Below are 27,753 nucleotides of genomic sequence, written 5' to 3'. Positions count from 1 at the left end.
TTCAAGTTCAATATTTACATTAATATACAGTACAGTATACAAATAATTTGTTATAATTATTGGTTGATCTATCATAATTCCTTAAAAAATGTCACATATCCCTCAAAATGTCCAAAAGTGCATCAGTTCACACAAAAATAACCTGTTAACTAAAGATGGCTCACTTCACACCCTACAACAAATTGTACTCTTGATCATATCTCTTGACAAGTAATGTTTACAGACTTCATAATTTCAGTGTCGGCCTTAGAGTAAAAAACATTACTGAAGCTTAATAATATTAAAATTACTCTGTGAATCCAATTAAGTCTTTATTTTTCTGGGACAATACAAATAAACCTAATTACGCCTTCAAAGACTTCTCTATACTGATTCTTTTGTGTTAGGGAAAGAAAATACAAAAGACACCACTAAAGCAAGTAATATTTTCCATCAGGCCATGTATTATTACAATGATGTCTTCAACAATTCACTGTGTGCAAAAGATCCCTTCTCATTTAGATTATGAAAAAACTATATTCCCTATTGCTTATTGCCTGTCCACTCTCCATATTTTCATAGGTCTTCCAAATCACAACATATTTAAAAGGAGCTTCCATACATTAATTGCTGCCAGCAGCTTATCTCTAGTAATTTCACAACCATAAGTAGATTCAGCAAACATGAAACTATCACATTAATAGTAAACAAACTAAAGATGACAAAATGACTCAACAGCCATCAACATAAGACAACTAAAAATACAAATCTTGGCCACGAATTGTGTTACCTGGAATGGAAAAAATATTTCCAAATGACACTTGCTGTATATATGACTATACTTAATCCTAGAAAATATTTTTCAATATCAAAATATATCTATATACAGTACATATGAAGAACATTAATAAATGCTAAACAATTTAGAAAAAATAAAAATAGCAGTGACGAGAAAATAATTAAATTAGAGCAATGTGACACTAAGAATAGAATAGGATAGGATAAAAGATTAGTGCAACCAGACCTCTAAGCCTAACACGGCTCTTCTTGGGCTACACACACTAAGAGTAAAGGACAGTTGGAGAATTTTGAGGAAGTACAATAGCCTACTAGAATCCATATGAATTTACCACAAAAAAAATAGTGTTCATAAAACTTCCAGTGCTACAGCCTGCAAAAGAATATGTACACGAAAGGAAACAAAAATTGCTAGTGGTGACACAAAGCAGGTTTCAGATCTGTTTGAGCAGATTTAGCACCATTAAGCTTTTATACTTTGCATTTGCCTGATTATCCTGTTGTAATTCAATTAAAATTGGGCAGCTGTGGTAAATTAAATATAGCAAAAGAGAGCTACTACAAAATGGTAGGTTCTGTACCAGCAAATATACCCTTCCCAACAACATATTTTGCCCTTGTCTCATGGGATACTGCTCTTTTCTACTTACAGTACCATATGCTATTCACTAGGAGGGTGAAACACTGAAAAATAAAAAACAAAGAAATACTTGAAATTGCTGATTTTGACTAAAACCAACTCAATGGCATTGCCTTTAAAGACAACCTAACATAATACACTGGATCAATGTAAATCATTATTTTGTTTATATCAGATAACCCAGCATATTATTACAGTAACCTTAATTATGGCTGAGCTATGTCATGTTGATAATCTTTGATAAAGCATAGAGAGAGAAAGAAACAGAGTGAGTATACAGACAGTCCCCGGGTTACGACGGGTTCAGGTTACGATGTTCCGAGGTTAAGGTGCTTCTCAATTATATTCATCAGACATTATTTCCAGGGTTACGACACCTACAACACTCATCTGACAGATGAAATATGACACCAAAAATGCAAAATAATCAATATTTAGTTTTTTTTTATGAAAAATGCAATAATAATGCAGTTTACAAAGTTTTCAATGCACCCAAGCATTAAAAGTAAGGTTTTCTTAGGATTTTATACGATGTTCCGGCTTACGACGCGTCTCAAGAACGGAATCCCCGTTGTAACCTGGGGACTGCCTGTACTTATCTCATAGCAAGTTTGAGAGTTACCAGCAAACATTACTTTTATGTAAACAATGCTCCCTAGTATCTGCTGTCTTGTAATAAAATACAATACAGGCTGTACTGTGAAAAGTTCAAATAATAATTTGTCATTCAAGAGAAAATTGCTACAAATATTAAGCTATCATGATTGATTCATAAAATAATTGTAAAAACTACATGAGAAAATTCCACACTACATTCTGTATCTGACTGACCCGTACATGAATCCAAAGAGTAGCCATGAACTGTCACTTTTCTCATTTCAGTAAACTCATAAGAAAAGCACTTTGCAAATCACAATCTTTATCGGCACAAAATAAAATATTTATCATCCTCAACAATCCTTGGCAACTCCATTATAAGCAGAGGCTGACAGAGAAATTGAGGAAGAAACAACTGGAACAAAGGCATAAATCCTAATGCCGAAGCACGTCTCGGAAATTAGTTGACAAATTTTAGTCTTCCCAGCAAAAAAGGCAAGCATATCCCTTTTTATTATATATAACAAATACAAAATTTACGAACAAACGATTAACAAAAATTATATAACTTGAGGAAGAATCTTCATAAGTACAAAATGAAAACTAAAACATATGGATGATTATAGAGTGGTCTAATACATTTCACCTTTCCTTGTGCTAATGTAAATATTACTTTATTTGAAGTTTTTTTTTTATCTGTAATGACTCTTACAATATGTTATAATTTCTGCTACTCTAGTGCAAGTGTACTCTCAGCAAAATAGTCTCTATGTACAAATCTCATTTTCATCAGTAAGTAGAAATCATCTTAATGGCAAAACAATTTGTGTGCTCCATGCAATCTTCAATAACATTAAATAATGTATTAATTTCAGTTTATTTCTACTTGAATCATGAATACACTGCTAACAGATGACTAATTAAAAGGTAACCAGCAATAAAAATATAAATTATAAATGCTTCGTTGCAACCAGAGTACGTATTTCTGGAGTAAATTCCTGGTTTTTAGACAAAAGTTAGGAAATGTACTTCATGAATAGAATACAATAATACGTACAATCTTTTCCTTGGAGTTCAATTTTAGATTCTGAGTTTCCTTCCAACAAAAAGATAACATAACTAAGAGCTCAGCAATTAAATGCCATAAAGAAAATGTTTGTAATAATTAACACCCTATGCAGACCATATTTTCACAGTAAAATTCTGGACATATTGAAAAGTTAGGAACTCTATAATGATAACACTTCATTATCAGGAATGAGAAAAACATTCTAAACTCTTCAGTTCATCCCTACATTCAATTAACCTTCAAATTATATGAGAATAAACAAAATTGATAGGAGTAATTATAATGCAACCTGGTACAATGGATATTTCTGGACACTAAATAGAACATACAAATTCTATCACTGTATCTTACATCTTTTTTATTCAATATAGTAAAATGAAATAAGGCAAGACAAGAAAGTATTCAAGTAATAAACACAATAAACTGAATAACCTGGACATAAGAGCTTTGAATTATAACAACTAACAGTCATCTAGAAAAAAAAAAAATGATAAAGACAACTAATACGAGTCATCTACGAAGTCATGATAAAGTGAAATCAAAGTTAATATAACTTAATTTTGTGTTTTTCTGTTCATACTTTATTTTCCTGTCTCCTCGAAAAACTTAGTAATCTAATATTAGTTGACATTTTATTTTAATTTTTCATTTTCACTTTAATTTCACTGAAACATCTTTGTTAATATATTCAACAGTAGTAGTTCTCTTGAGCAACAAAATCATCATAATGAGAAAGGAACCTAGATGCTCTTCTTCATATATCTAAAATGACAAAACAATCACCAGGATTTCATTTGGGTAGCACATTATTTTGAAGATGAAGTAAGATGCAAATGATTGATAAGGAACTTCAGCAAAAGAAAGACAAATTACGGGAAAAATAATAACCAAAATTGATGAAAGATAATTGTTTACCCTCAACTAAAGGCATGGCAAAGGCATTTTAAAACAATGAGCAACTAAACCAATAAAAAGAGTGGTGCCTTCATATCCATACTAAAAGGAAACATATGCAACTTTCAATGTGTCAAAATAGTAAATAATGAAGTCAGTTATGGCAAACTTAAATCTGAATAAATTACCTTCAATTTATTACTGTATGTACTTATAATTAGCCATTTTTATGGTCATAAAATCTTCCCAGTCTCTTCAGTCCCTATTAAAATGTAAAGAAATAAATGGCAATCAGTTAGTAATATAGCACATGGATGGAAGATCCCAGGGTCTCAAGTTACTATCAGTTTCATTGTTTGTCCTAAAATTCATGAGCTTTGATAAATAAGCAGTGTAAACTTGACAGCCTCCTGTGAATTCCTTCTATTTCTGCATCTCAGTCTCTGACAATGTGCCTACATCCAATATTGGAAATTCTCAGATTCCTCATCACTGTTCTAATGGCTGTGATGTCGGTCTTATCATTTACACCTTCAAACAATCTTTCTATAAAGCAGTGGCCACTTAAATAGTGTTTACTCAACCTAGGAGACATTGTCTGGTCCAGGGTAAATTTAAGCCAGTTTGCTATGGCAAGGAACTTCTTTAAAAAGTGTCCCATCCTTCTGAAACTGTGAACATCATGTCTTCATACTCAAAGGTGGACATAGGAAATGAGTTGAACATCCAGTAACTTTTCAAGTGCCTTAGCCCAAAGACTAGAAGCTAGAAAAGTTACTGAAATGTCATGGGCCTATTGTACCCCTCTCAAATGCTCATCCCCTCTGTAAGTTCCTAGATGTCTGCAATTTTAGGTGTGATGGCATTGGCCGTAAGAGAAAGCTCAAAGAACAGGAATAAATCTTCTGACTTAGTTGGATCCATCTAAAGTGCTCAGCTGACTCTCCAGATTAAAGATGTCGTAACATAAAGTTGAAGTGAATGACTAACAGGAAAAGCATTTGTGGTGTACACGGATGATCCACTGTACAATTATATGGTCATCAGAACCTTCTAGAGTCCCTATTACAGTCCTTACCTGTAACAGCACACTTAATCTACACTCGAAACCTCAAAGAAGCACTGGGTGCTATGAAGATTTCTCTTTTCTGTGGCTCCTTCCAAAAAAAGTGCTTAATTTACTGCTTACTATGCTCTAGTCAAAGTTCCTCTGGTGAAGACTTGAGCAGTCATTGAAATGAAACTTGTCTTGAAAGTTGAATCAACTCCAGTCAACTAGAGCTGCTTGGGTCATGGTTTCAGTCATCAGAAGCACCAACCATTAGAGTAGGAATGCTCTGGTCACTGAAGCAGCACAAGCCATGAAGGAAAAATGGTTCTGACCATGGCAACAGCACTATTCATGAAAGAGGGAATGACTTAATATCAGAGCAACACTGGTCGTGAAAGGGGAGACCAACTCTGATTGTAGCTCTAATCACACTTCCAGCATTTTGAGTACACTGGTTATCAAAACTTAAACACCTCTTTTCATGGTTCCTGTCATCAGAATGGCACTTGATAAAAGCTTTAACAGTGCTAAACTGTTGCAGTTCATTTGACAAAAATGAACACCTTTGGAGTCTTCTTTAACAAGCAACACAATTTCTTCTGATAGGCTAGTCAATTCTTCTTAAATTGCTCTTCATGTACATCTGCTTCTGCAAGTTGCTAAGGCAATGGGAGAGGCACTAGGTATCAACCTAGTCACAGCAGGAGCACAGGCTTATACTACCTCAGCAGGAGCAGGGCAAAAGGAAAGGGGAGCAGGAGCAATATTGGTTGACAACTCAGGCACAAAGGTAAATCCTAAAATTAAACAAATAAAGGTGGTCTTGCTGAGAAGCTAAGGACTAGGGCCAAATATTCACATGCTGGAGAGTACCAAAATTCTGCTGCATTGCTCTTGAGGGCACCTTCTCTTTGTATTAAAATCCTGACTACTTTACCAATAAATATCTGCACAAGCGGCTAGTGTATTTGGAAAAACATTATTGACCCTGGTATCTATTACACACTAGATATGGTCCAATTCAATGCCTGACATAGGGGCATTGCAAGCTTTACCCAGTAATGAAGGATGCCCTCACTTAGAAATCCTAAATTGAGCAAGATAAGATGAAACGGAAGAAATAATGTGGAGATACAATAATGCACAAAGTATACAGCGCACCAAAAATGTAAATGTTTGAGAGATCATGTACTACAAAACAGCAAAAGGTAAAAAGTACAACAGTAATGTTAATAAACTAACACTGACGACATTAGTCATTAACCCCCAAGACAAAAATAAGCAAATACTTCCAAGAGTTAAGGCTAAAAGAAAAGAATGGAAACTTATGCCTAAGTAACTAATCCTACAAATTAAGCAAAATCTCTATCAAAGAATCAAATAAGATAATAAATACCCTAACCATTAACAAAAAAGCTCAAACTTACCCACACCAAATTGACTAAAATTGACCAAATATTTACAAGGAATGGAATTAAGTGCAAACCTCACCCTAGACCTGAAGCCAGTACTAAAAAATTCTTATTAAACTTCTATGCACACTGGAGGAAAAAACACCAAATCCAGTTTCCTGCATTCCATTTCCAGAAATCAAGAAAAATTATTAATCACCATCACATGGCTGAAACACATAAACCACAACTGAAATAAATTGATAAGGAAATCAGAAAAAGTATAATGGGTGACATGTATAAAAGTGTAATTTGTCACAAATATCACAATAAGCTGAAGTGTAAGATGACTTCACAAGAGTAAATTTAGTCTATATGTATAAACATCTAGATAATATGACTGATGGCTGCCTGAGATTGGGATCCTCTCATTAATGCAAAGTACAACCATATCACTTCTATTTTTCTTGCTTAAATAGGGACTAAATCATCTGTAGCGATTTTGTTACCATGTAAAGGCTATTTATAAGTAATGCTCTTGTGGTGAAGCAAATGAATAATATTCAGATTAAAACTGCTAAATACATATAAAATAATGAAATGTAAAATATTTCTAAATTGTGACTTCACCATGTCACATCACCACCTACATAGAAGCAACACATACATTTACAAATATTCACAAGAATTCAGATGCTCAATATCATTTCTGACCTTCAACAACATAATAGAGAGATTATCTGAATGCTGAAAAGACAAGGCTAATTCTTAGAGATCTTTTGAAAAACTTATTCATTTTAAAGCTATAGAAATGTCAAATTGAAATTAGCCTAATCTCCAAAAATTTCACAGCAAAGACATACTGATCTTTTATATTAGTCTTGAATTCTTTTAAGGTGTATTATATATATATATATATATATATATATATATATATATATATATATATATATATATATATATATATATATATATATAATGGTGTTTCAGTTATCAAAAATGTACATGATCCACTAACTAATGATCTATTTAAAGTATTACCTTTGGAGTCATAGGAGTCTTTCTAATAATGGCTTGATTTGTGGAGAAAACCACAAAAATAAAAAAAGGACAAAGGCTCTTAAATGCAATAACAAAAAGAGTTCTAGAGAATTCATCAGTGAAAACAAGAGAATTCATCAGTGAAAACATAAGATTTTGGCCTTCATGCAAAACACAAAACACATTGTAAAATCCTTTTTCCCTTAAAATATATCTGAAGCACACAAAAGGCTGTTAAAAATTTTCGAAAATATTCTGAAAATATTCAGAATCATGAAAAATCTTGAAATTACAGACAGGCAATTATCTTGTTTGATGAAACAAGATAATTGCCTGTCTGTAATTTCAAGATTTTTCATGATTCTGAAAAACCCCAAGAACCCTACCACATTCCTCTCTAAGACTGAATATATTCATACCAGACTACTATGAGAATCACAGCCAGTGTCCAGGTGTTTTTCCGATAAAAATTTTATCAACGTACCTGACAAAGATGACACTGTCACAGGGTATCTTACATCCCTACCTAATTTTTTACTGTATTCTGTATTACAGAAGTTGCATAATTCTGGTAATTATAAGAGTAACACTGACTTCTTGTAGACATCGCCAGCAAACTCAGAGGAATGTCTTTCAAAGATATAATGACGTTATTAACTTGCCTCCTTCTCGATGGATGATTGGCTATTCGTGAAAGTCTCCACCTCTGGCAACAATGAAATACAACCATTACTCCTTGTTTACATTTTGTAGTAGTGATAGCAGTATATAAGATTTATGCCATGAGGTAGAATGATAGAACCCTTGAAGAGAAGGGTTTCCACAAGTAATCCAAGATATTACTTTCTATCACTATTTCTCCATTGAAAAATTATATAATTAAAAATCAATTAACAAAGTGAAGAAAACCGGTATTCGTCGTGACGCCTTTGATATTTTTCCTAATATGACAGTGATGATCATTGTAATAATTGGAGCATATATAATGGTATTTCTGCACCTTATGGAAGTCAACAAATGACGTAAACTTGGTTGCCTTGGATGTCTGGGTGTACTTGTTACCAAAAAAAAGGGCCCTATTATTCATTTACCTGTTCAAGCTAACTTAAGGTTTGCCACGGGCTTCCTCACTTCTAAACAATTGTGCAAGTCGAATCACAAAAGCTGTCCTGCAACCACGGGGACCATTCTTGAAGCCTTGACAAGGTACGAATATTCATTCACAATTTCGGAGACAGCTATTTGTCGTCATCTCCTCGTGGGAGGAGTTGGCCATCTTCATATGTTTACATCACATATAACTTTGAACCCATACATTGGAGTGTTCCACCACTGGCTTCGGCTGCTTTATTTTACTCTTGTGAATATACTTTTTTCTAATATAAGTAATAAAAAATTATGCCAAAAATTAGGTAGGGATGTAAAGTATACTATGGCTAAGTGATATCTTTGTCAAATGCACAGAAAAAGTTATTCTGGAAAAACACCGGGAAAAGGCTCTGAATTTCACAGTAAACCAATAGTATAACTTTGAGCTTTTTAGACACCAAACAGATAAAAGCAAGATTAACACTTGGTGAAAAGAATGTGGGGTTTTGTGTCTACACATCACACAGCAGTCACTGCACTTAGAAAAACCTTCAACAACCATTTTCCCAAACCTCTATTTTTTCAGAGCTCAAAATACCGTTAAATATTTGAATACAAAATAAGTATGAAGAACTAACAAATTTTCAAAATGCTTTGAAAAGGCAGAGAAAACTATAAAACTTACGAATTATACTGTGCTTCTATTGCCAATATTATAAAAAAAAAAAAAAAAAAAAAAAAAAAAAAAATTCACCATAACGGGCTCTGGACACCCACAGTTCTTAAAAAGATTATAGGAATCAGAGAAACTTAAAAATGACAGATGTTAAGTAACCCTCCACCAGACCTTTTAATAGGTGGACATGAAAGGCATATTACTCCAATTCTTTTCCACTCAACAAAAGAAAAGTTGAATGTATTTAAAATACTAAAATAAATTTCCTGATGCTGGCACACTTGAATCATTAATAAATACCAACTCAAGAAACCAAATCATGAGCCTTGCAGACAAATCCAAACCTACGTTAAGTTCCAGTAGAATTATCAAATGGTCACACAACCATGAAAAATGATTAAATGCAATTACAACATGGTTAAACACATTCTACCCAAGAAACCAAGGCCTGTCAAAACTTAAAAAGTAAGTTACTTCAACATGAAATATAATAATAGTTATAAAATTCATGACACACATATACTGTAAATCAGAATAACAACATATATGAAAGATACTAGCAAAAGCTTAAAGAACTGAAAAAAGAAAACATAAGACACAGGAATTGGTAGTACAATCTAAAGTGCATGAGAACTATTTAGGAACTGGTTTGTATATAGTAGAAAATTTACAGTAGTCTTGTTAGACAGTAAACATTAAGATAGGATCTCTGAAATTTGTCAAAACCTGAATACTTTTCACCATTCTACCAGCACAACCTACTTGGTTATGGTAATTATTACAGGTTATAGCTATACACTTCAAGATTTGAAAAAATCAACTGTACTTTTACAGTACAATTACACAAATTAACCTTATGAATAATTATGTAGTAATTGAGATTTAGTATAACTAGTACTACTAAAAAACTTATTTGCCCAGGTACTAGGAAACAAATTCCTGTAATCACAGTAACCAAGAAAAAAATGATTATGGCATTCAGTTAAAGGGATGACAAAACACTGAAGATAGTGATCTTCAGTTCTAAAAACTAACCAATTTAATAAAATCATATACGTATCTTTGTTCTTACAGGCCATTTCCAATTACACTGCTGGAGCACAAACATACTATTCATTGTCACACAGTTGCTTTCTACATCAATGCACTCTAACAGCACCTATGATATGTTTCAAATACAAAGAAGTAGGATCAAGACAAACATACCTTAAGTACAGTCAAAGCTCTTTCCTACATATGGATTAGGACGGACTCAAATCTTGAATAACCAAAATGTAGTAGTGTGAAGTTACATGAGGAAGGAAGAAAACAGAAAGAAATATATCCATAAAATCACAGAAAGAACTTCTGACGTAGAGCCTAACACCACTGGTTATACAAAAGACAATGGAACATTTGCTGGACCCCAGATACAATTGCATGGAAGTCTATTGTCCAACTTACAAGGATTCCTGGGGTCAGAAAGCTTGCAAACCAAAAATTTACCCATAGCTATCTCTGCGATCATAACTATGTAATGCAAGCCTATATAGTAAAAAAATTACAAAGCTGTCAATAGTAAATTCATACAAATATAAAATAATAATTGGCAACATAATCAGAGGAAAAGAGATTGACATCATGAGCTCTTATGCCTTATTCTCATGACTTTTAAACCAAATACAAATGAGCCTTGACTGAACTACCATATTTTTTCTAGTGTAAAAATCATCTATAAAATTTCAGACCCTCTGTTTGTAACAGCCATCAATTTTGTCATGCACATTTTTCAAACGGAGAAATACTGAATTGTCTCCTAAATTTTGAAATGCCCGTAAATATATCTGGCTTTCTGTTTTTCTAGTTCTATCGAGATTATATCTATCACACCGATCAATGCCCTAATTCTCTGGAGAGTTTCCCTAGGTAGTTAACAGTAAGTCTCCTAAAATACCACTTTTTATAAGTTTGAGTTCATCTTATTATCCATTGTATTTATTCTAATATTGACATACTGACCACAAAATAAAATGACAATGCATGAATTTCCATAATAATGGTTTATTTTGATCACTGCTGGAGTTTTTAAAAGGCAAGTTACCTACCCTTAATATGGCCAAAAAATATATGTTTTATAATGCAATCTGACAAAAATACATAATTGTAACCATACTGAATTCTGTATAACAGAAATCCCTCATACAGCATGGCAGAAAGTTATAAACATCATCAATTATATACACATCTATGTAACAAAAAATAAAATAGCTCAAAAATTCCTGCATATTCAATAAGACCACATGCAAATTATGCCTACATTTAACCCTTGACTAACAAGAAAGAGATTAACCAAGTCACGAGAGAAACATTTTTTCAAAAGATCTGTTCGACCTGTTCATTACTTACATCACAACTAAAGGTTTCCTCAGATATCAGCTAATACCTTTCTTGGAAAGTGGAGGTAATGGCACTTTAGCACACAATTGAAAAAAGCACAAAAATACTGCATAGAATTCACTGATCACAAAATGTAATTTACTTTTAAAAATGAATGGTTTTTGTCCATGGGTAATCAACTTACATTTTAAACTAAAAATATCAGCAATAATCACTGTCAATACAATGATTAGAAGTGTAATAATAAAACAATACTATAATATTTCAATCCATCACAGATATTTGGACATCCACCTGTAATTTTAAAGTCAACAATATGCTCTCAGAGTATTCTAAATAAGGAAAATTCCATCCTTACGGGAAGCCCACATTTAAAGGATAGTAATTTTTTGATAATTTGGCTTTTCTTGTTAAGCAACTTATCGTAATAATAATAATAATACAAGTTACTTTCGAAACAATAAAATGAAATACCTAAATACTATATATCAAATAGGTACATCAACTGTACTAATATCAAAGATTTAATCTAGTTGTAATATACTATGTATGATTTTCAAAAAATAAAAAATTCATTTGGGTTTACATGAACTGTATTTTATATCTTACTGGTGCAGTAAAAACGACAGCTCGGCCCCAAAGTCCCACCAAAATACATTGTTCATTTATGGCCACTAACCTTATCTGTACCAATTAGCACATTGAAGGGCTTCTGCACTTTCTATCCACTTAAGCACAACCAAAAACAAGAAAAAAAGTACCATTATAAATCACTCAAAAGGGAATTCCCTTCACAGTTTAGCACAAAACAGTCCATTGACAAGACTTTTGACAAGAATTCAACCTGTCTTGATGACTGGAAAGACATGACAACGAGTAATACCCATAATGATGTATGAGCATGAGGTCTATTATTTCTATTGTGTTGAAACTGGTAAAGTAGCTTCCCTGTAAATATCCTGCGAGTTATTTTCAGTGGTGTGGAGAGGATGCTGTTGCACATTTGAACTAAGATCGCAAGTTGAAAATGGCTGGGAAGATGCAGATGTGCAAGGAACTGGGTTTGGGGAAGCTTCAACACCTGGACCTTTCTGATGCTCAGTTGTTCTTGTTGGAATGGAACAGTTCATGATCTGGTGCTGATATAATGGTTGTGTGAGCGTAACAGGTGACTGATGCTGTGTGGTGGAAGACAACTGTGATACTGGAACTGGGGGATGATGAGCATGTGGAAAATGCTGAGGAGGAAGTTGAGGGACTGAATTGGGTGTTAAATACGGATGCTGAGGTTGTGAGGTAAATGATGGAGGAAAGTTCACTTGTCTAGATGAAGTCAATGAATTACTTTGTGCCATGGACCAAGTATACTGGTACGTGCCAACTAAAGCTGGCATGCGAGTGTAAGGAGAATACTGATGGTTTCTATGTTGCGCTGGCACAGAGGACGGGTAGTGGGTGGGGCTAGGGGCCACCTTGCCTCACTGATACATAGTATGCTGATTAAAACCCCCTGGAATGCCTTGCTGTTGTTGCAGCATATTCTGCTGAAACTGTTGCTGGTGATTATGTTGAGGTGTGGACATAGGGAGAGGTAACATAGGCCCTAAAGATACGTAATACGGATTATGTAAGTTTAGCGGTAATGGAGGAGCAGCTGCTGGAGGAGCTGCAGTAGCTCCAGGGGGTTGATGGGGAGGTGGAGGTTGCATTGTTGGTTGTCCTTGATGATTAGTTTGTAAATTTAAAGGCTGTTGTTGGGCAGGTGGAGGCTGCTGCTGCTGACCTAAACCAAACAACAAATTTGGTTGTGCTTGCTGAGTCATATATGTTGCTAAAGAGTTGTGTAAGGTAGATGTTGCCCCCATTGCAGCCATTGAGGAAACTGGTGCAGATGAACCATCTACCCCCAAGTTCATTAAATTTGGCTGTGGAAAAGTGAAAGAATATATTTACTCCTTGACACAAATTCATTAAATTTCTTCACTAAAAACCTTAATTTTAAGGGTCCACTAACTACGTTTTCTATTCAATTTTATTCTGCTACACTGAAAGCTCTAAATTATTTTTGAAAAATTTAGATTCACAGATAAAAGACCATAAACACCAGCTTTCCCGTAATTTTCAAATGTTTGTATGGTATTACATACTTTAAACCTTACCAAAATCCACTGAATCTTTTGTTTTTTAATACTTGTAACAAGTTTGTTACTGGATGAACAATGACATACATCTATAACTTAGAAAAATCATTCTAAATCTCTGTGAACTCTTGTTGTATCAACAGTTGGATTACCTTATATGCTTAGATAAACCTATAATAAATCATATATTCTAGATAATTCTTTACTTCTGTCCATACAAAAAACCAAAATTCTGCTACTACAATGCTGGGCCAGTTTTATTAATTATACAATAAAGTTCCACATCATAGTTTACACTCAGGGAAGAAGATACTTTTCTTTCAAGATAAGACAATGATTAACAGAAAATTATCTTTGATATTTTTATTCTTTTGGAAAATAACTATTAATGCAATGGAAAACAAAGCCTTATCTACTACTAATGCCTTTTCTGGATATAATCATCCTCTGCAGTACTGTTAAGTCAATATGTTAGAAAAAAAAATTATCTTTTAACACTAATTGCTCACTCAAATACATCCAGTATCCATGGTTTTCCAATTTTCCAGTCTCTGTAGTCCTTTGTTTTCTAGACAAAAGCAGAAACTACATAACTGCATTTGTGCCACAAATTTATGGAGCATGGATTATTAGTTACTAACTCAATGGGGTTGGGAGGAGGGTGCTTGTTAATGAATGATGGGTTTGAATGAAATTGCTTTTTCTATTTGATCTGGTGCACAACCAACTTGATACTACTCTCATACAACCCCAAATCCCAATTTAGGAGGGAGGGTCAAGATGCTGATGTCCTAGAATGCTGGCTATGACCTGCAAGAACCATGGAGTTTTTGAGGGATTATGCTAGTTAAGGAATTTAATTCTTTGGTCAGAAAAGGAATCTAATAAGAGAGAAAGATCTCCTGTGAGATTAAAACAAGGAGCTTGTAATGTGTAGGCGCTGACTGACTCCAGGAAGAAAACTCATATGTGCAACATAGTTATTGGTAATGCCAAAAACCTATATCTCAGAGGATTCCATGACATAAGAAGAGGACTTAGTAAGATCACAAAGCTTTCTCTAACTCCTATCCTAAAGGTGATACCTGCCTGGTGTTACAACTGGCTCCAAAGACTAGGCCTTGTAAAGGAAGTTAATTATCAGTTAGACAAATTTGTTAGCTACATGTTCACACAAACCTTGCCTTGATTTTTTTTTAGAATGAGTTATCAGAGTTCTTAGATAACACTGACTATCAAATACATACAGATATTATAAAGTATATACGTACTAATTAACACTTTCTACTGTTGATTTAAGGATAGTATTCTCAAGTACATGTTTCTTCGTGCTACATTGGATAACAAATGCAACAAATGCAAAACTGACTGACTTGTACATTTAATCTTATGATTCATGGCTGACTCTTGACTGAAACTTAATACTGTTCATGTTGCTGTTATGTGGAAACATTATGCATTAAAATGTATGTCTATGTATATAAAATTATATATTAGATATGGAATCATATAATTGATATTAGAATACAAAATTACTTATTGAATGATAGAATAAAAAATACTAAAATAACACGACAACAAAATTGGATATAAAATTTCCCAACATCTAAGCAACAATTTTTACTGTTACTGTGCAGATAATACTGGTGTAGCCCATGACCACCCTATTATAGCCTATGAGTACATTGGTATCTAAAGTGGTTGACATTGAGTGTTTTCACAAATTGAAAACTACATTTTGTTCATGAAACTTACCTGACAGATATATATATAGCTGTATTTTCTGAAGTCCGACAGAATTTAAAAATTCGCGGCACACGCAGTGGGCGGCCAGGTGGTAGTACCCATTCCCGCCGTGGGAGGCGGATATCAGGAACTATTCCCATTTTCTATTCATATTTTTTCTGTCGCCGGTCGGTAAACAACTGTTTACAGACCTCCGCCTAGGATTTTGAAAACTTCATTAGCCGCTTAAGTATCCTAATTATTCTTTCGATTATTAACTTGGATTTGTGGCTAGGCATACGCTATCGTAAATTTTTTCATTGCATTTGATGTCTGAAGCTAGTTAGCCTAGTTTCAGACTTTGTTGTCTGCATGGTAAGGTGAGGCTACCGGAACTTTCGGTAGACACTCGCTTAGTATATATGACGTTTACATGTTTTCTTTGCATAAGTTCAATGTAATTAGTGTAATGTGTGACTGATTACGGAAGAAGGAGGATTCATGTACACATTTTAGAGCGTGTTAGAATCAGGAATTTTCCTCCACAGTAAACAGAAGTTAGAAATAAGCCTTCTAACCTCCTGTAGATTTTATTTTGCCTAACCCTGTGGTATGGCTTACGGGCCTAGAAGAAGTGTCTGCTAGAGGATTACATCAAGTAATCTTAGACTAAAGTGCTCGCTCTCCAATCAGTGTTGTGAAGTGTAGTGCCCCTTGTGTTGTGGAGGGGGCGTCAGATCGGCCCCATAATGCCTCTAGGCCTGGACCTCTGTCGGACTCCCAGGCATGTCGAAAGCCGCAAGAGGGTTACGGGGGCTCCCCACCGATCTGGCGTCCCTTCGGCAGAACCTGTTGACGCTTCCCAGGCTGCTAAGATCGTGCACGTGCACGAATCTTGAGGATTGCTTCTCGTCCTCCGAGGCGTCCTCCCCGCGCAAGGGTTGGAGCTCTCGGAAGGACTCGCGCCCTCTAAGAAGCTTTAGAGAAAAGGAGCTTCACGTCCTCTCTCTCGTTAGGAGGGAACGTCAGATCGGCCCCATAACGCCTCTAGGCCTAGACCTCTGTCGGACTCCCAGGAAACCAGGGAGAGGGCATGTCAAAAGCCGAAGGAGGGTTAGGGGTTTTTCATGCTGATCTGGCTTCCTTTCGGCAGGTCCTGTTGTCGCTTCCCAGGCTGCCGAAGATCGAGCACGTGCACGAATCTTGAAGGATTGCTTCTCGTCCTCCGAGGCGTCCTCCCCACACAGGGGTTGGAGTTCTCGGAAGGAACTCGCGCCCCCTAAAGAAGCTTTAGAGAAAGAGGGACGCTTCACGTCCTCTCTCTCGTCACGAGAGGATGAAAGAGTAAAGAGACCACATTTTCCCTTTTAGAAGAATGCACTGGCTCTTTTCCTAAGGGACATTTAAGGAGGCTCATTCATCTTGCCAGAAGAGTGATTTGAGCCTCCTGCGAGTGAACGCTCATGTATACATCATTTATACATTATTAAGGAGGCTCATTCATCTTGCCAGAAGAGTGATTTGAGCCTCCTGCGAGTGAACGCTCATGAAGTTAGAGCTGTTTCAACCTCGCTAGCATTCCAAAAGAATTTGGTAATCAAGGACATTCTTGATTCCACCTTTTGGAGGAGCAACTCAGTATTCGTCTCCTCTCTCATGGCGCTCCGTATACGTTATGTAACGTTCGCTTTACTTCGAAAAAGCAAGCTGATAAGTTTGACGGCCGGCAAGCTGCTTTGCACAGTCAAACAACTTATGTTTCTGGTCGGCATAAGAAGGGCAATTTAGACGTGAGGAAGCTTTTGGAGGTGCTCGACGTCCTATAAGTAGAGACATTCTCCAGGACGCTCGGCAAGCACCTTGCGGAAGACGAAAGCCATACGTCTTCTTTAGTGTTCACACTCTTCAGGAGCAGCGTGCGGCTCTCCATGGAGACTCGCATGAGGACGTCCCTTAAAAATATTCAACGTCATACGCAAAACGCGGTTCGTCATAACATTGAGATGTTGGCAAGGTCGCTCGCCAGGACGCCTCTTGGCGGGCCTTGTATGCATCAAGGCGCTCAACGAGTTCCTCTCTGAAACGTCGTTCAGAAGACTTGGTGTTCTCTGCTCAGACACGCTCGTAGCTAAGCAGGACGTTTTTTGAGGACGCTCAGCAGGACGCTCCAAGACGGCTAAGCAGGACGCTTTTGAGGACGCTCAGCAGGACGCTTTTGAGGACAAGCTCAGCAGGACGCTTTCCCAGGACGCTTTTGAGGACGCTGAGGACGTCAGCAGGACGCTTATGAGGACGCTTTTGTGGACATTCGCCAGGACGCTTCGGTGGAAGCTCGGCAGGACGCTTTGCGAGAGAAAAGACTTGTTGAAGGCGTCTTAATTGCTGTTGAGGACATTTCTTTACAGAAATTTTTAAAAAGGATTCGGAGTTAGCGGAGAGACATACCCGAATTTTTTCTTCGATCCCTCTTTCCTCTTTCATCGATTTCTTTGAGAATCGGGAAGATTATATACTCGGATTCCTGGGTGACTTTCGGTCATGTTAAAGGGTTTTCCCCTATTAGCAAAGTGCTAATAGTTTTGTCAAGTCAGGACGTTTTCCCCATTGTCATTTAAGTGGGGGACCCCTCATAAATGGGGTAGTTCTCATTGACATAGATTTTAACGTTTTTATCGTTTAAGCGGATAAACTCATTAACAAATTTCGGAAGAGCTCTCATTCATTTTCAGAGGCTCATCCGGGGAGTAAGAAAAAGACTTGTAGACTAGATCCAGGAAGTCTTATGTCCAATATCATAAGAACATTGAACGGTCCTTTTCGATCCTCGGTTCTCTTGATGATCTCTATTCGAATATTACTCCCTTTTCTTGGCAAAGAGTCTTGGCAAAGAGTCAAGGAGTTTTTTTTTTAAAAAGTCTCATTCATTAGAACGTGGACAGTCGTTTTCCCTTTCTTTCTCTCTTCCTCGTCGAGGAAAGATGTAGTAGAGAATTTGATGTTCAAATTACTACAATACTTATGTAGTTTATCTTTGCGTCATTTTGCTAACGCATGGGTCAAGTCATTTACGCATATCGTATTTACCTCTGCGGATAGAAGCCGAAAGAACTGTTGTTCTAATGTATTTATTTGACACTCCCTTCAACCTTCCAAGAGTTTTCGGAGTAAGAACAACTCTTCAGGTATTGTTACGACAACACCAACTCAGCTTCTGTATTTAGCGAATTCTGTTTCGTTTAAATAGGCCTGCTTGAGAGTTTCCTTTTGCTCGATAATATCATACCTATTCCTTCGTAAAGGGAGTAGCTGGCAACTCAGGCAGTTAGTATTCTGTTCACCATTGAAGCTTTCCTTCGAGGAGAATTCTCCTTCACTCTCTTTGATAGAGATCGAAGGTGGTCGATCTCCAATCCTTATTTTGTTTTCTTGAAGGAAAGAATTTAGGATGGAGATCGTTGTTCAGAATCCTATAAATATACTACGTATATTAACCTCGCGACATGATTCTACTAAGCAGTTGAATTGTCCGAGGGGTAGGCGCATATCCTAGTTTTTCTACGGATTGCGACTTAGACGAGAAGTATTCTAATTGAACTGCAACTCGGGGTTGCCTGCAACCTCCCAGGAGTTTGTTTCAATTTTATATACTTATGGTTTTGTCACGACAACACCATTTCAACTTTTATATTTACCGAAATTCGTTTCGCCTAAATATAATTGCTCGAGCATATCTTTTATGCTCGGTGGTTCTAGCCGAACGCATTCCTTTGTGGAATATGGATTACCTGGCAACTCAGGATGACGAGTCAGCGGGAGCTCAGGCTCTGCTACTGCGTATTGAACTGCCTGTGCCTGATAGCAGCTCAGTATCAGCTGGGCCTCCGAGATGCACGGTTGTTTATGTCTCTCTCTCTCCCCTGCTTTGATTGACTACCGAACCGTATCTCTGCCCAACAATCTTGGACTTAGGTCTCTGATTAAAGGGATTCTCGCAATTATGAAGGACCATCTACTGCTGTGACGATAGATTCCATCGCCTTCGATATTGCGAGAATTTTCAACAGAGATATCTCTTAGACTTATTCATTTTACTGTTTACCGCACGGTAAACAGAAGTCTGTACAAGTCTCCCGCTGCATCGCACTGCGATAATGCGAATGATTTTGCAGACATCTGAGTTTGTCTTTAAAATATCTCATATTCGTAGGTGTACTATTGTTCATTGTTCATCCCGAATTAACAGATATGTCATAAAGACATCGCCTACTCTCCGACCTGACAGCTCTACTTCCAAATGTTCAGCCCATGAGAAGCAGTTCTTCAGGCGGCTTTCCCCTGTTTTCATTACTGAAGAACGCCCCGCTTTCATTGCAACTACGACTTCTCACCGGACAGCAATGAAATAGCGGTTAGCGTTTTCAGTCATTTGTAAGCACAGGTTCAGAATCTTGAGAATCCTTCTCTCGATTCGTCTGTGAAGACGTAGGTTGCATTCAATATCTACCTTCGTCTTCAACAGTACATAGCGATAAGATCTTCAAGAGATGGCAGTCTCTTGGCCAAGGCAAAGCAGTGCTGCCTATTTTCAGTGTTCAATCGGAGGAGGCCGTTTCTGGAGTAAGTGAAGGGAAATGACTATTCCTCCAACTCGACCTCTGTGAATTTCCTTATGGTTCTATCTTTCCGTCTGAAGTATGAGATAAGCTAGAAGTCCTAACTATTGTAGAATATGCAAATATGTTGTTGACGGCCTCTAGGCTCAGAGATTCGGTTCTGTCAAACAACAAAGCTTCACGATCTTTGAGGTCTGTGGAGATCTTGAAATTCTCTGGATCAAAGGTTCCGGCATGGAACTTAGACGTAGTCTGAGTTTCTGATGCCAAAAGCATTTCGAACCTATCCTTTCTGCGAACTTAATACACGTGACCAGAAAGGCTAATATTCTAACCGCTCTAGCCACGGCAAAGAGGGTTAGTGAAGTTTTAGCCATCATCAGAGGTTTTGGCTTTAAAGGACATAATGCGGTCTGTCCTCTAAGCCTTCCGTTCTTGATAAGAACGAAAACCTGTCTAACCCTTGACCCGAAGGCTTGGAGACCAAGGGTATGGCACAAATTATTGGGCAAGGGCATTAGAGTCCTGTGCCCTGTAGGGTCTCTCAAGTTTTATCTTGATAAAACTATAGAAAGTCAAGGTCAACGGACAATCTGCGGTGCTCCGTAAAAAGACCAGACTGGTTCATGTCCAAGAACACCCTGGCATATAGCCAAGGAGTTCTTTTAAAGAGGTCTCATTCATTATGTTGGCATAAAGATTTGAGATTTTTTCTTAATATGAATGCTCAAGAGGTGAGGGCGCGGCCTCGGAAGCATTTCAACAGAACATGACACTCAGTAACATCCTGAGTGCCACGCTTTAGCGAAGCAACTCTGTGTTCGCTTCACACTCCCGACAATCTGCGGTGTTCCGTAAAAGACCAGACTGGTTCATGTCCAAGAACACCCTGGCATTATAGCCAAGGAGTTCTTTTAAGAGGTCTCATCATTATGTTTGCATAAAGATTTGAGATTTTTTTTCTTAATATGAATGCTCAAGAGGTGAGGGCGCGGCTGGAAGCATTTCAACAGAGCATGACACTCAGTAACATCCTGAGTGCCACGCTTTAGCGAAGCAACTCTGTGGTTCACTTCACACTCCGACGGGATGTGAAGACGACATTTGAGATCTGTAAGTCGCTAGGACCATACATTTCCGTAGATATATTATTGGGGGCAGGAAGCAACACGAATCCTATCCTATAGAAAAGGGATAGGTGTGCTTTTAACTTTGAAGGGTTGGTCGCTTGAGGCGCGTTCCTTTTCTTTAGCCTAGAAGTTATGGAACTAACTTTGATAGGTTAGGTCAGGTGGTGGTTTTAGCTTCGGTGCCCTCAGAAGTATGGTCATATGGTCTAGTCACATTGTGGTCACGCCCCCGTTGACAAATCATCTAGAGCGCACCAGCATTACAGGTCTCTACCTCGCTGGCAACTCTAGTAACGCAGAAGCAGACTTTGGTGACAGTAATCACGAAGTCGGCTATGCTAACAGGTGAGGAACCAAGATGTATATCATCTACTTAATTTAGTTTCCCAAAAAATCCTATTCTGTCTCTTCCCACCATCCGAAGGTGGGATTCAGCTATATATATATCTGTCAGGTAAGTTTCATGAACAAAATGTTATTGTTATAATACAATTAAGTTTGTTCATACTTACCTGGCAGATATATATAATTAAAGTGCCCACCCACCTCCCCTCAGGAGACAGTGGCACTGATAAAATATGAATAGAAAATGGGAATAGTGCCTGATATCCGCCTCCCACGGCGGGAATGGGTACTACCACCTGGCCGCCCACTGCGTGTGCCGCGAATTTTTAAATTCTGTCGGACTTCAGAAAATACAGCTATATATATATCTGCCAGGTAAGTATGAACAAACTTAATTGTATTATAACAATAACATTTTTTGTGAGTACTCTTCATATCCTGATACAGGAAGCTAAAAATTGATGTGCACAATCAATAAAAGCATGATCCTTGTATTCTGACAAAAAACTGCTGCTTTAAACATGAAGCATAACAAACATAAACTTACTTGATAACCTGGTGCAGCATTACTAACAGGTGGATGTGTTGAGGTAGTGGCAAAAATTGTCCCTGGAGGTAATGCAACTGTACGACTCATATCTGCAGGTCCTCCATTATTTACATTGTGACTGTTATTCATGCTGTAGTCCTGCGGCATGACCTACAGAAAATTACAAGAAACATCATATTTCACAGAAGGATAAAGTCAAATTAGCAAATACAACTAATTTAACTAGTTTCATATTTGCATATTTGATAAACCAATAAAAAATTTAATTTGTTTACAAATAAATTCCACAGGTTGTATGCGCATACTCTTCAATATTTAGCCATTTCCCCTAACAAGGGATGGCTCCAAGGCATAAACAACACAACCACCACTCCCACACAAAATCACAGATGAACCCCTAGGCAGTAAACTTCCACAATTTTAGATATTTCATACACCTACAGAGAAGTTACATCAGCAGCAATTCAATCACTATACAACACATCTATTCATCTTTACCTTGCACAAAGAATTTAGTCACTATTCTTGGATATTAAAGCCCTTCTTCACAGCAACTCTTCCAAGCTATCCAACTATTTGTAAATCATTCATCATAGATCTCAGAGTAGCAGAAGGCTGTATGGTGGTTGTTATAACTTAGATTAATAAAAACCTGTTATATATTTTACTGAAATACCTGTATGTACGACTAAAAAAGGAAACATTAAAAATTTTTTTAATTACCTGTTGTTGTGGAGGGGGAGCAGGTGGCTTAGGCTTTGGTGTTTTCTTTTTCTTCTGCAACATAACACTCTCAATGCTACGACGGAGGTCACCAAGAAGGCGCTTACAAGCATTGTAGTCAAAATTTTTAAATTCGTCAAGGAATATTTTTCTATAAAGCCACTGCTTTACTTTGGGTTTGTACTCTCTACTGGGATCTGGAAAAAACAAAATATTCACATATCAAAACCTAAGAAATCAATGTCATCAAGCTTCCTTGAGAGGGTTCCAGTTAAATGCTATAGTGCATTCCTTGATTAATCAATGTACAATATTTAAAAAAAAAACTTTTGTTGTCACACTGAAAGGCAATTGCTAAATAATACTGATATAACAAATCTTAAAAAATACTAACCGTTGGAAGGTGGTGGTTCAAATGCCTGAGGTTCATGCTCTTCTAAGTACGACCGATGCATCTTAGAAATATCTATATCTAATTGGCCATTTTTCTGTTCAGTTTTACAAAAAACAGTATAATCAGGAAGAGAAAGTAACTTCAACATGTGTTTCTTCATCTGTAGCACCGTATCTTCAGGAGTCTTTTTGGACATCTGATTTTTATTTCTGGAAAATAAAAATGTACAAAAAACTACTTACTGGACCTTAATAAAATTAATTCACTTAATACTGTACTACAATACAAAACTTCTGTATTTGAATATATGAGCATACAGGTACTTTCTATTCACTTTCATAGAGAGCAAAATAGATATGTACTGTACAGTATTCCTAACTTTATGCTGCACTCTACATTGAGCATTCTTGCTGATTTTCTTATCCAAAACAGTCTAACAAATTTTGATTAGGCACTCAGTAAAGGCCAAATATTTCCCTAAATAATTTAAAAATTGACATATCAATAATCAGTAATAGATATTAGCAATGTTTAACCCTTAATGAAGAGATACCATCATATGAGTAGCAATAACAGGTTTTGGGTGGTGGATGGATCCACTCATGGTGAGCATTAATACTACGCGCCAGTGATTGAAGGAATCGGGCAAGAAAGTTTCCATTACATACTTCTACAGCTAATAAATTCACAAATGGCAACTTTTAAACTGGCACAAAGAAAGCAGCTCATGAGCTAGTTATGATCCTGACTACAAGGCAATTGTAAATTTTGTGAAGTTATACATTTTTTCCTTTAAATAGATTTATTTTATTTTATAAAATCATAATTATAGCTCATACACTATCAAAACAGATACAAACTAAAATCAGTAACAAATTCTGAGTATATATGTTGTAAAATATGTGCATAAATTTCCTGAGATTGAATATGCAGTAACTTTTTTTTATTATTCATGTCTTTTCTAATATTTCTTTGCAAAATTACAATTATAACTGACATACTATCATAAAACATAAGAAATACAACCAGCAAGAACCCCTGGGTATATCTATGAGCAAATATATAATAAGACGTCATGTGAGAGAGAAGGAAGCAGTAGTTTGAGCAACTACTGAGGGTGCTTGCTGGTTTTGGTTCTTATCTTTTATGATAGTATGTCAGTTATAATTGTAATTTTGCAAAGAAATATTAGAAAAGACATGTATAATCCAAAAATGTTACTGCATCTTGAATCCAAGTAAATTTATGGTCATATTTTACAACAAATATAATAATCATTTGTTACTGATTTTAGTTCATAAATGTTCTGATAGTGTATGAGCTGTAATTAATATTTTATAAAATAAAATAAATCTATTTAAAAGAAAAAACATGTATCATTTGGTAAAATTTACAATTGCCTTGTAAAAGAGGACCCACAGGGGGTTGTAAATAGTCATTTTCAACTTCTCATAAAAGGTAAGGAAAATACTTTAATTATTTTCTTACAACTTGTGCATTTGCATATCTCCCTCTTTCCATTGAGGTTTTGTCTTCTTAAATTGGCCAACCTCTAAGTTTACACAGCCTGGGGTTAATATAATGACCATAAAGATGGTCAAGAGCTTAACTCAAGTTTTTTTCCTCACATCCTCTGACTGTGGAACTTCCTCCCAGAGGAAGTTGTGCAACTGGAACTTCAGAAGTTCAAGCAAAGATGCAACACATTACTACCCTAACACTATTTTCCTTGCATTTTACTATATCTTTATCTATTTGTCAATTAATTATTTTTTTTGAAGCTTGAATATCATGTTAATGGCCTTTGTGTGTTTGTTCCATACAAATAGGTTCAATCTTCTGAATAATATTAATAATATGAAAAAACATGATCCTCTTCCTACCAATACTAGTGGGGAGATAACCCACCAAGCATGCACGCTGTAACTCATCAGACAATGATAAACAGCCTCTGAACTGATAGCAGTAAATATGTAATGTGGGTACAGAATTTTCATTAAAGATTAAACTAAAAATATAGACTGAAGGCTAACCAAACACTCAAAACATTTGACAGAGCTGTATTAGGTTAGCCTAACTTTGAATATTTGGGATAACTATTAAATATAAGTTATATAAAAAGATCCTTACAATATTATAAGTTACACAGAATAAATTACCAAAACTAAAACCAACTCTATACGAGATGAATTTAGTATGGTAATTCAACACGAACTCAATCTTAAAATATCCTAAATTTTTAATTATGTCAATTTTCATTATATAAGGCTACTGACCTGGTCTTTGGCACTACAATATGTCAATACATGATGATTGAAATTAAGTACACTTAATTTCTGAAATGACATCTGATGATGTTACAACTATAAAAAAAAAAAAAAGCCATTTTCCTTGCCTTCATTTTTATGTACTTGTGTCCTGATGTTACACTAAATGAAAGAACTCGTACGTATATTTTTTTTTTTCTTAGCACAAACAACTCAAAGCAAAAACACAAAATCAAAACCAACAAAGAAAAGTTTTTTTAGAAATAGACCTATGAATATATTATCTAAAGTTTAACATTTAAATTGCAAAGTACTTTAGGTATACTGAGCTTGCTCTTTGATATAAAAATAACAATTTGAAAATGCATTTTGTACTAACAAAATTCCATGTAAAAATATAGAAAATACATCCCAGATATCACTGGATATATGGAGTGCTAGGCATAAGTAACAGACCTGGTTTAGTCATCTCCATCAGTCACTAAAGGAGATTAACAACTTAATCAGCTATACTGATGGGCATTAATGTAAATAATAACTGGACTTGGGTTATATGAGGGTGGAAAAAAACCTGGTAAAGTAAAGCCATCAGTGTACCATGTAACCACTGATATCTTTTATAAGATGACTTATTTGAGATATTTATTGTACTGTACTTTGGCTATACAATGAATCTTTTATGGCAATGATAAATATACTTATAGAATGAATCTTTTATGGCTATGCATAAGCATATACTGCACAGAAAAACGGCAACTGCCATAGTGTAGGTCGCCACAGAATAGTTACATAGATCTACCGATATCTGTAATTTGTACATGTTTGTCTTTTGACTGCAAAATTTCTGGGTAAATACTAAGGTTTACCGTTTCTTTGTATAAGGAAATTTTTTTTCTATAGTCAACACCATTTTTAATTTCATACCAAAAAGTTACTCCAAAGAAATGATACAAGATTCCCCAACATAATGGTAAACCTTTTTTTAAACAGATTTAATGATGTTGCAATTGCAATTTGTAATTTTACGATGGGGAGCACGTTAATGTACAACCTCTATAACAATACGTCGTTATAGCGATTAGCCTAACCTAACACCAATCTAACTTGGGCTGTTACCTGGTATTGGCCATATCTCAGATAGGTATGGCACAAATGTAGTGTTGTTTCTACTTTTACCGCTTTTACAATACATTTAAAAGTTTGAGATGAAGAGCAACTAATTTCATAAGACAAATGTATTTATAACAAGTTGCATACATTGGTAACAGGCTACTAGGTATAGGGCTAGGTATAGGTATTCATTTGTATGGGATGGTATCAAGTCACAGTGAACCATTTCAAGAGCAATTCAAGATTACATAAATTCTTTCAATACTTAAAAAAATTGCATTGTGTTATATCACTGACAGGGTGGCACTCTGTTCTGCCTAGCTAGCTATGGGGGGACGGCAAATTATCATAAGAGTATCTTGCACTAATCTCTCACTAACCAGTCTAATGATTCACAACTAACTGTTGTAACAATTGAAAGTTGTTAAAATTTCATGGGTCTACGGACATCTTTGCATTTTTAAAATTCTCGAGCCAATAAGGTCAGCCTTACCAAAGTGTTAAGTAGTGTCAAACTTCCAAGTGATCAATGTTCATCCAACATTCCAAGCAAGCTCACGATATTCATACGTATCCTTTCTTTTTCCCACTGCAAGCCATCTAAACAACTGTTAACCAACTGAAGTTAAAAACACAAACCACAGTGGACCAGCCTTCCTTCTTAACCTACGATTGGGGTACATTTAGCTATCCCACTTGGTAGTTGTTTACATTCATAAAACCAAGTTTGAACGTAACCTATCCCGGCCTGTCATCGTCAACAACCTCTGTCAGTGAACCGGACACGTCGCTCTGAACACTTACTTGGCATCAATATGCTTAAAGCATTTTTTCTTGTTACACCTGGAGCATTCCCCGCGTTGATCATCGTTGTCAAACCTAAGGCCTGATACATAATCCGTATTCTGGCCTATGATCCTTGGTTTCTTCTTCTCGCCACTCGACTTCTCAGCGGGTTTTTTTCTCTTTTTTGGCTCTTTCTTTTGTTCAGGTTCCTGTGTCACTGTAGGAGTCGGGTGTGGCTGTGGCTGGGGAAAGTGATAAGCCGTTGGAACAACCATTTGCTGGCACATACCACTAGACATGTTTGCCATCGCCATCTTTTATGTTTTGACTGTGGAATGACGTCACGACTTAAGCCACGTATGGGAACG

The 27,753-nt window shown here is 36.1% G+C and overlaps 1 protein-coding gene across 1 annotated transcript; it reads right to left on the bottom strand.

Moving 5' to 3' along the window:
* Positions 1-27,753, bottom strand: LOC135196260 (uncharacterized protein DDB_G0284459-like). Its single transcript, XM_064222954.1, has 5 exons — positions 27,404-27,753; positions 23,223-23,431; positions 22,829-23,025; positions 22,103-22,255; positions 1-13,526 (listed from the first exon to the last, which is right to left on the bottom strand). Exons 1-5 carry the CDS (start codon positions 27,697-27,699, stop codon positions 13,080-13,082), a joined length of 1,302 nt encoding a protein of 433 aa, XP_064079024.1. The 5' UTR covers positions 27,700-27,753; the 3' UTR covers positions 1-13,079.

Source organism: Macrobrachium nipponense, chromosome 17 (assembly GCF_015104395.2).
Source record: "Macrobrachium nipponense isolate FS-2020 chromosome 17, ASM1510439v2, whole genome shotgun sequence".
Classification (NCBI taxonomy): Eukaryota; Metazoa; Arthropoda; class Malacostraca; order Decapoda; family Palaemonidae; genus Macrobrachium; species Macrobrachium nipponense.
The sequence above is the reverse complement of the archived record's forward strand: the minus strand, read 5'-3'. Positions and strand labels throughout refer to the sequence as shown.

What these genes read in the sequence shown, in the direction of transcription:
- LOC135196260 (XM_064222954.1), bottom strand. Translation starts at nt 27,699, where the DNA reads ATGGCGATGGCAAACATGTCTAGTGGTATGTGCCAGCAAATGGTTGTT. An exon ending in CTCCCCCTCCACAACAACAG is followed by an intron (nt 22,256 to 22,828) that starts GTAATTAAAAAA and finishes AATTTTCTGTAG; the next exon opens with GTCATGCCGCAGGACTACAG. An exon ending in ATGCTGCACCAGGTTATCAA is followed by an intron (nt 13,527 to 22,102) that starts GTAAGTTTATGT and finishes ACTTTTCCACAG; the next exon opens with CCAAATTTAATGAACTTGGG.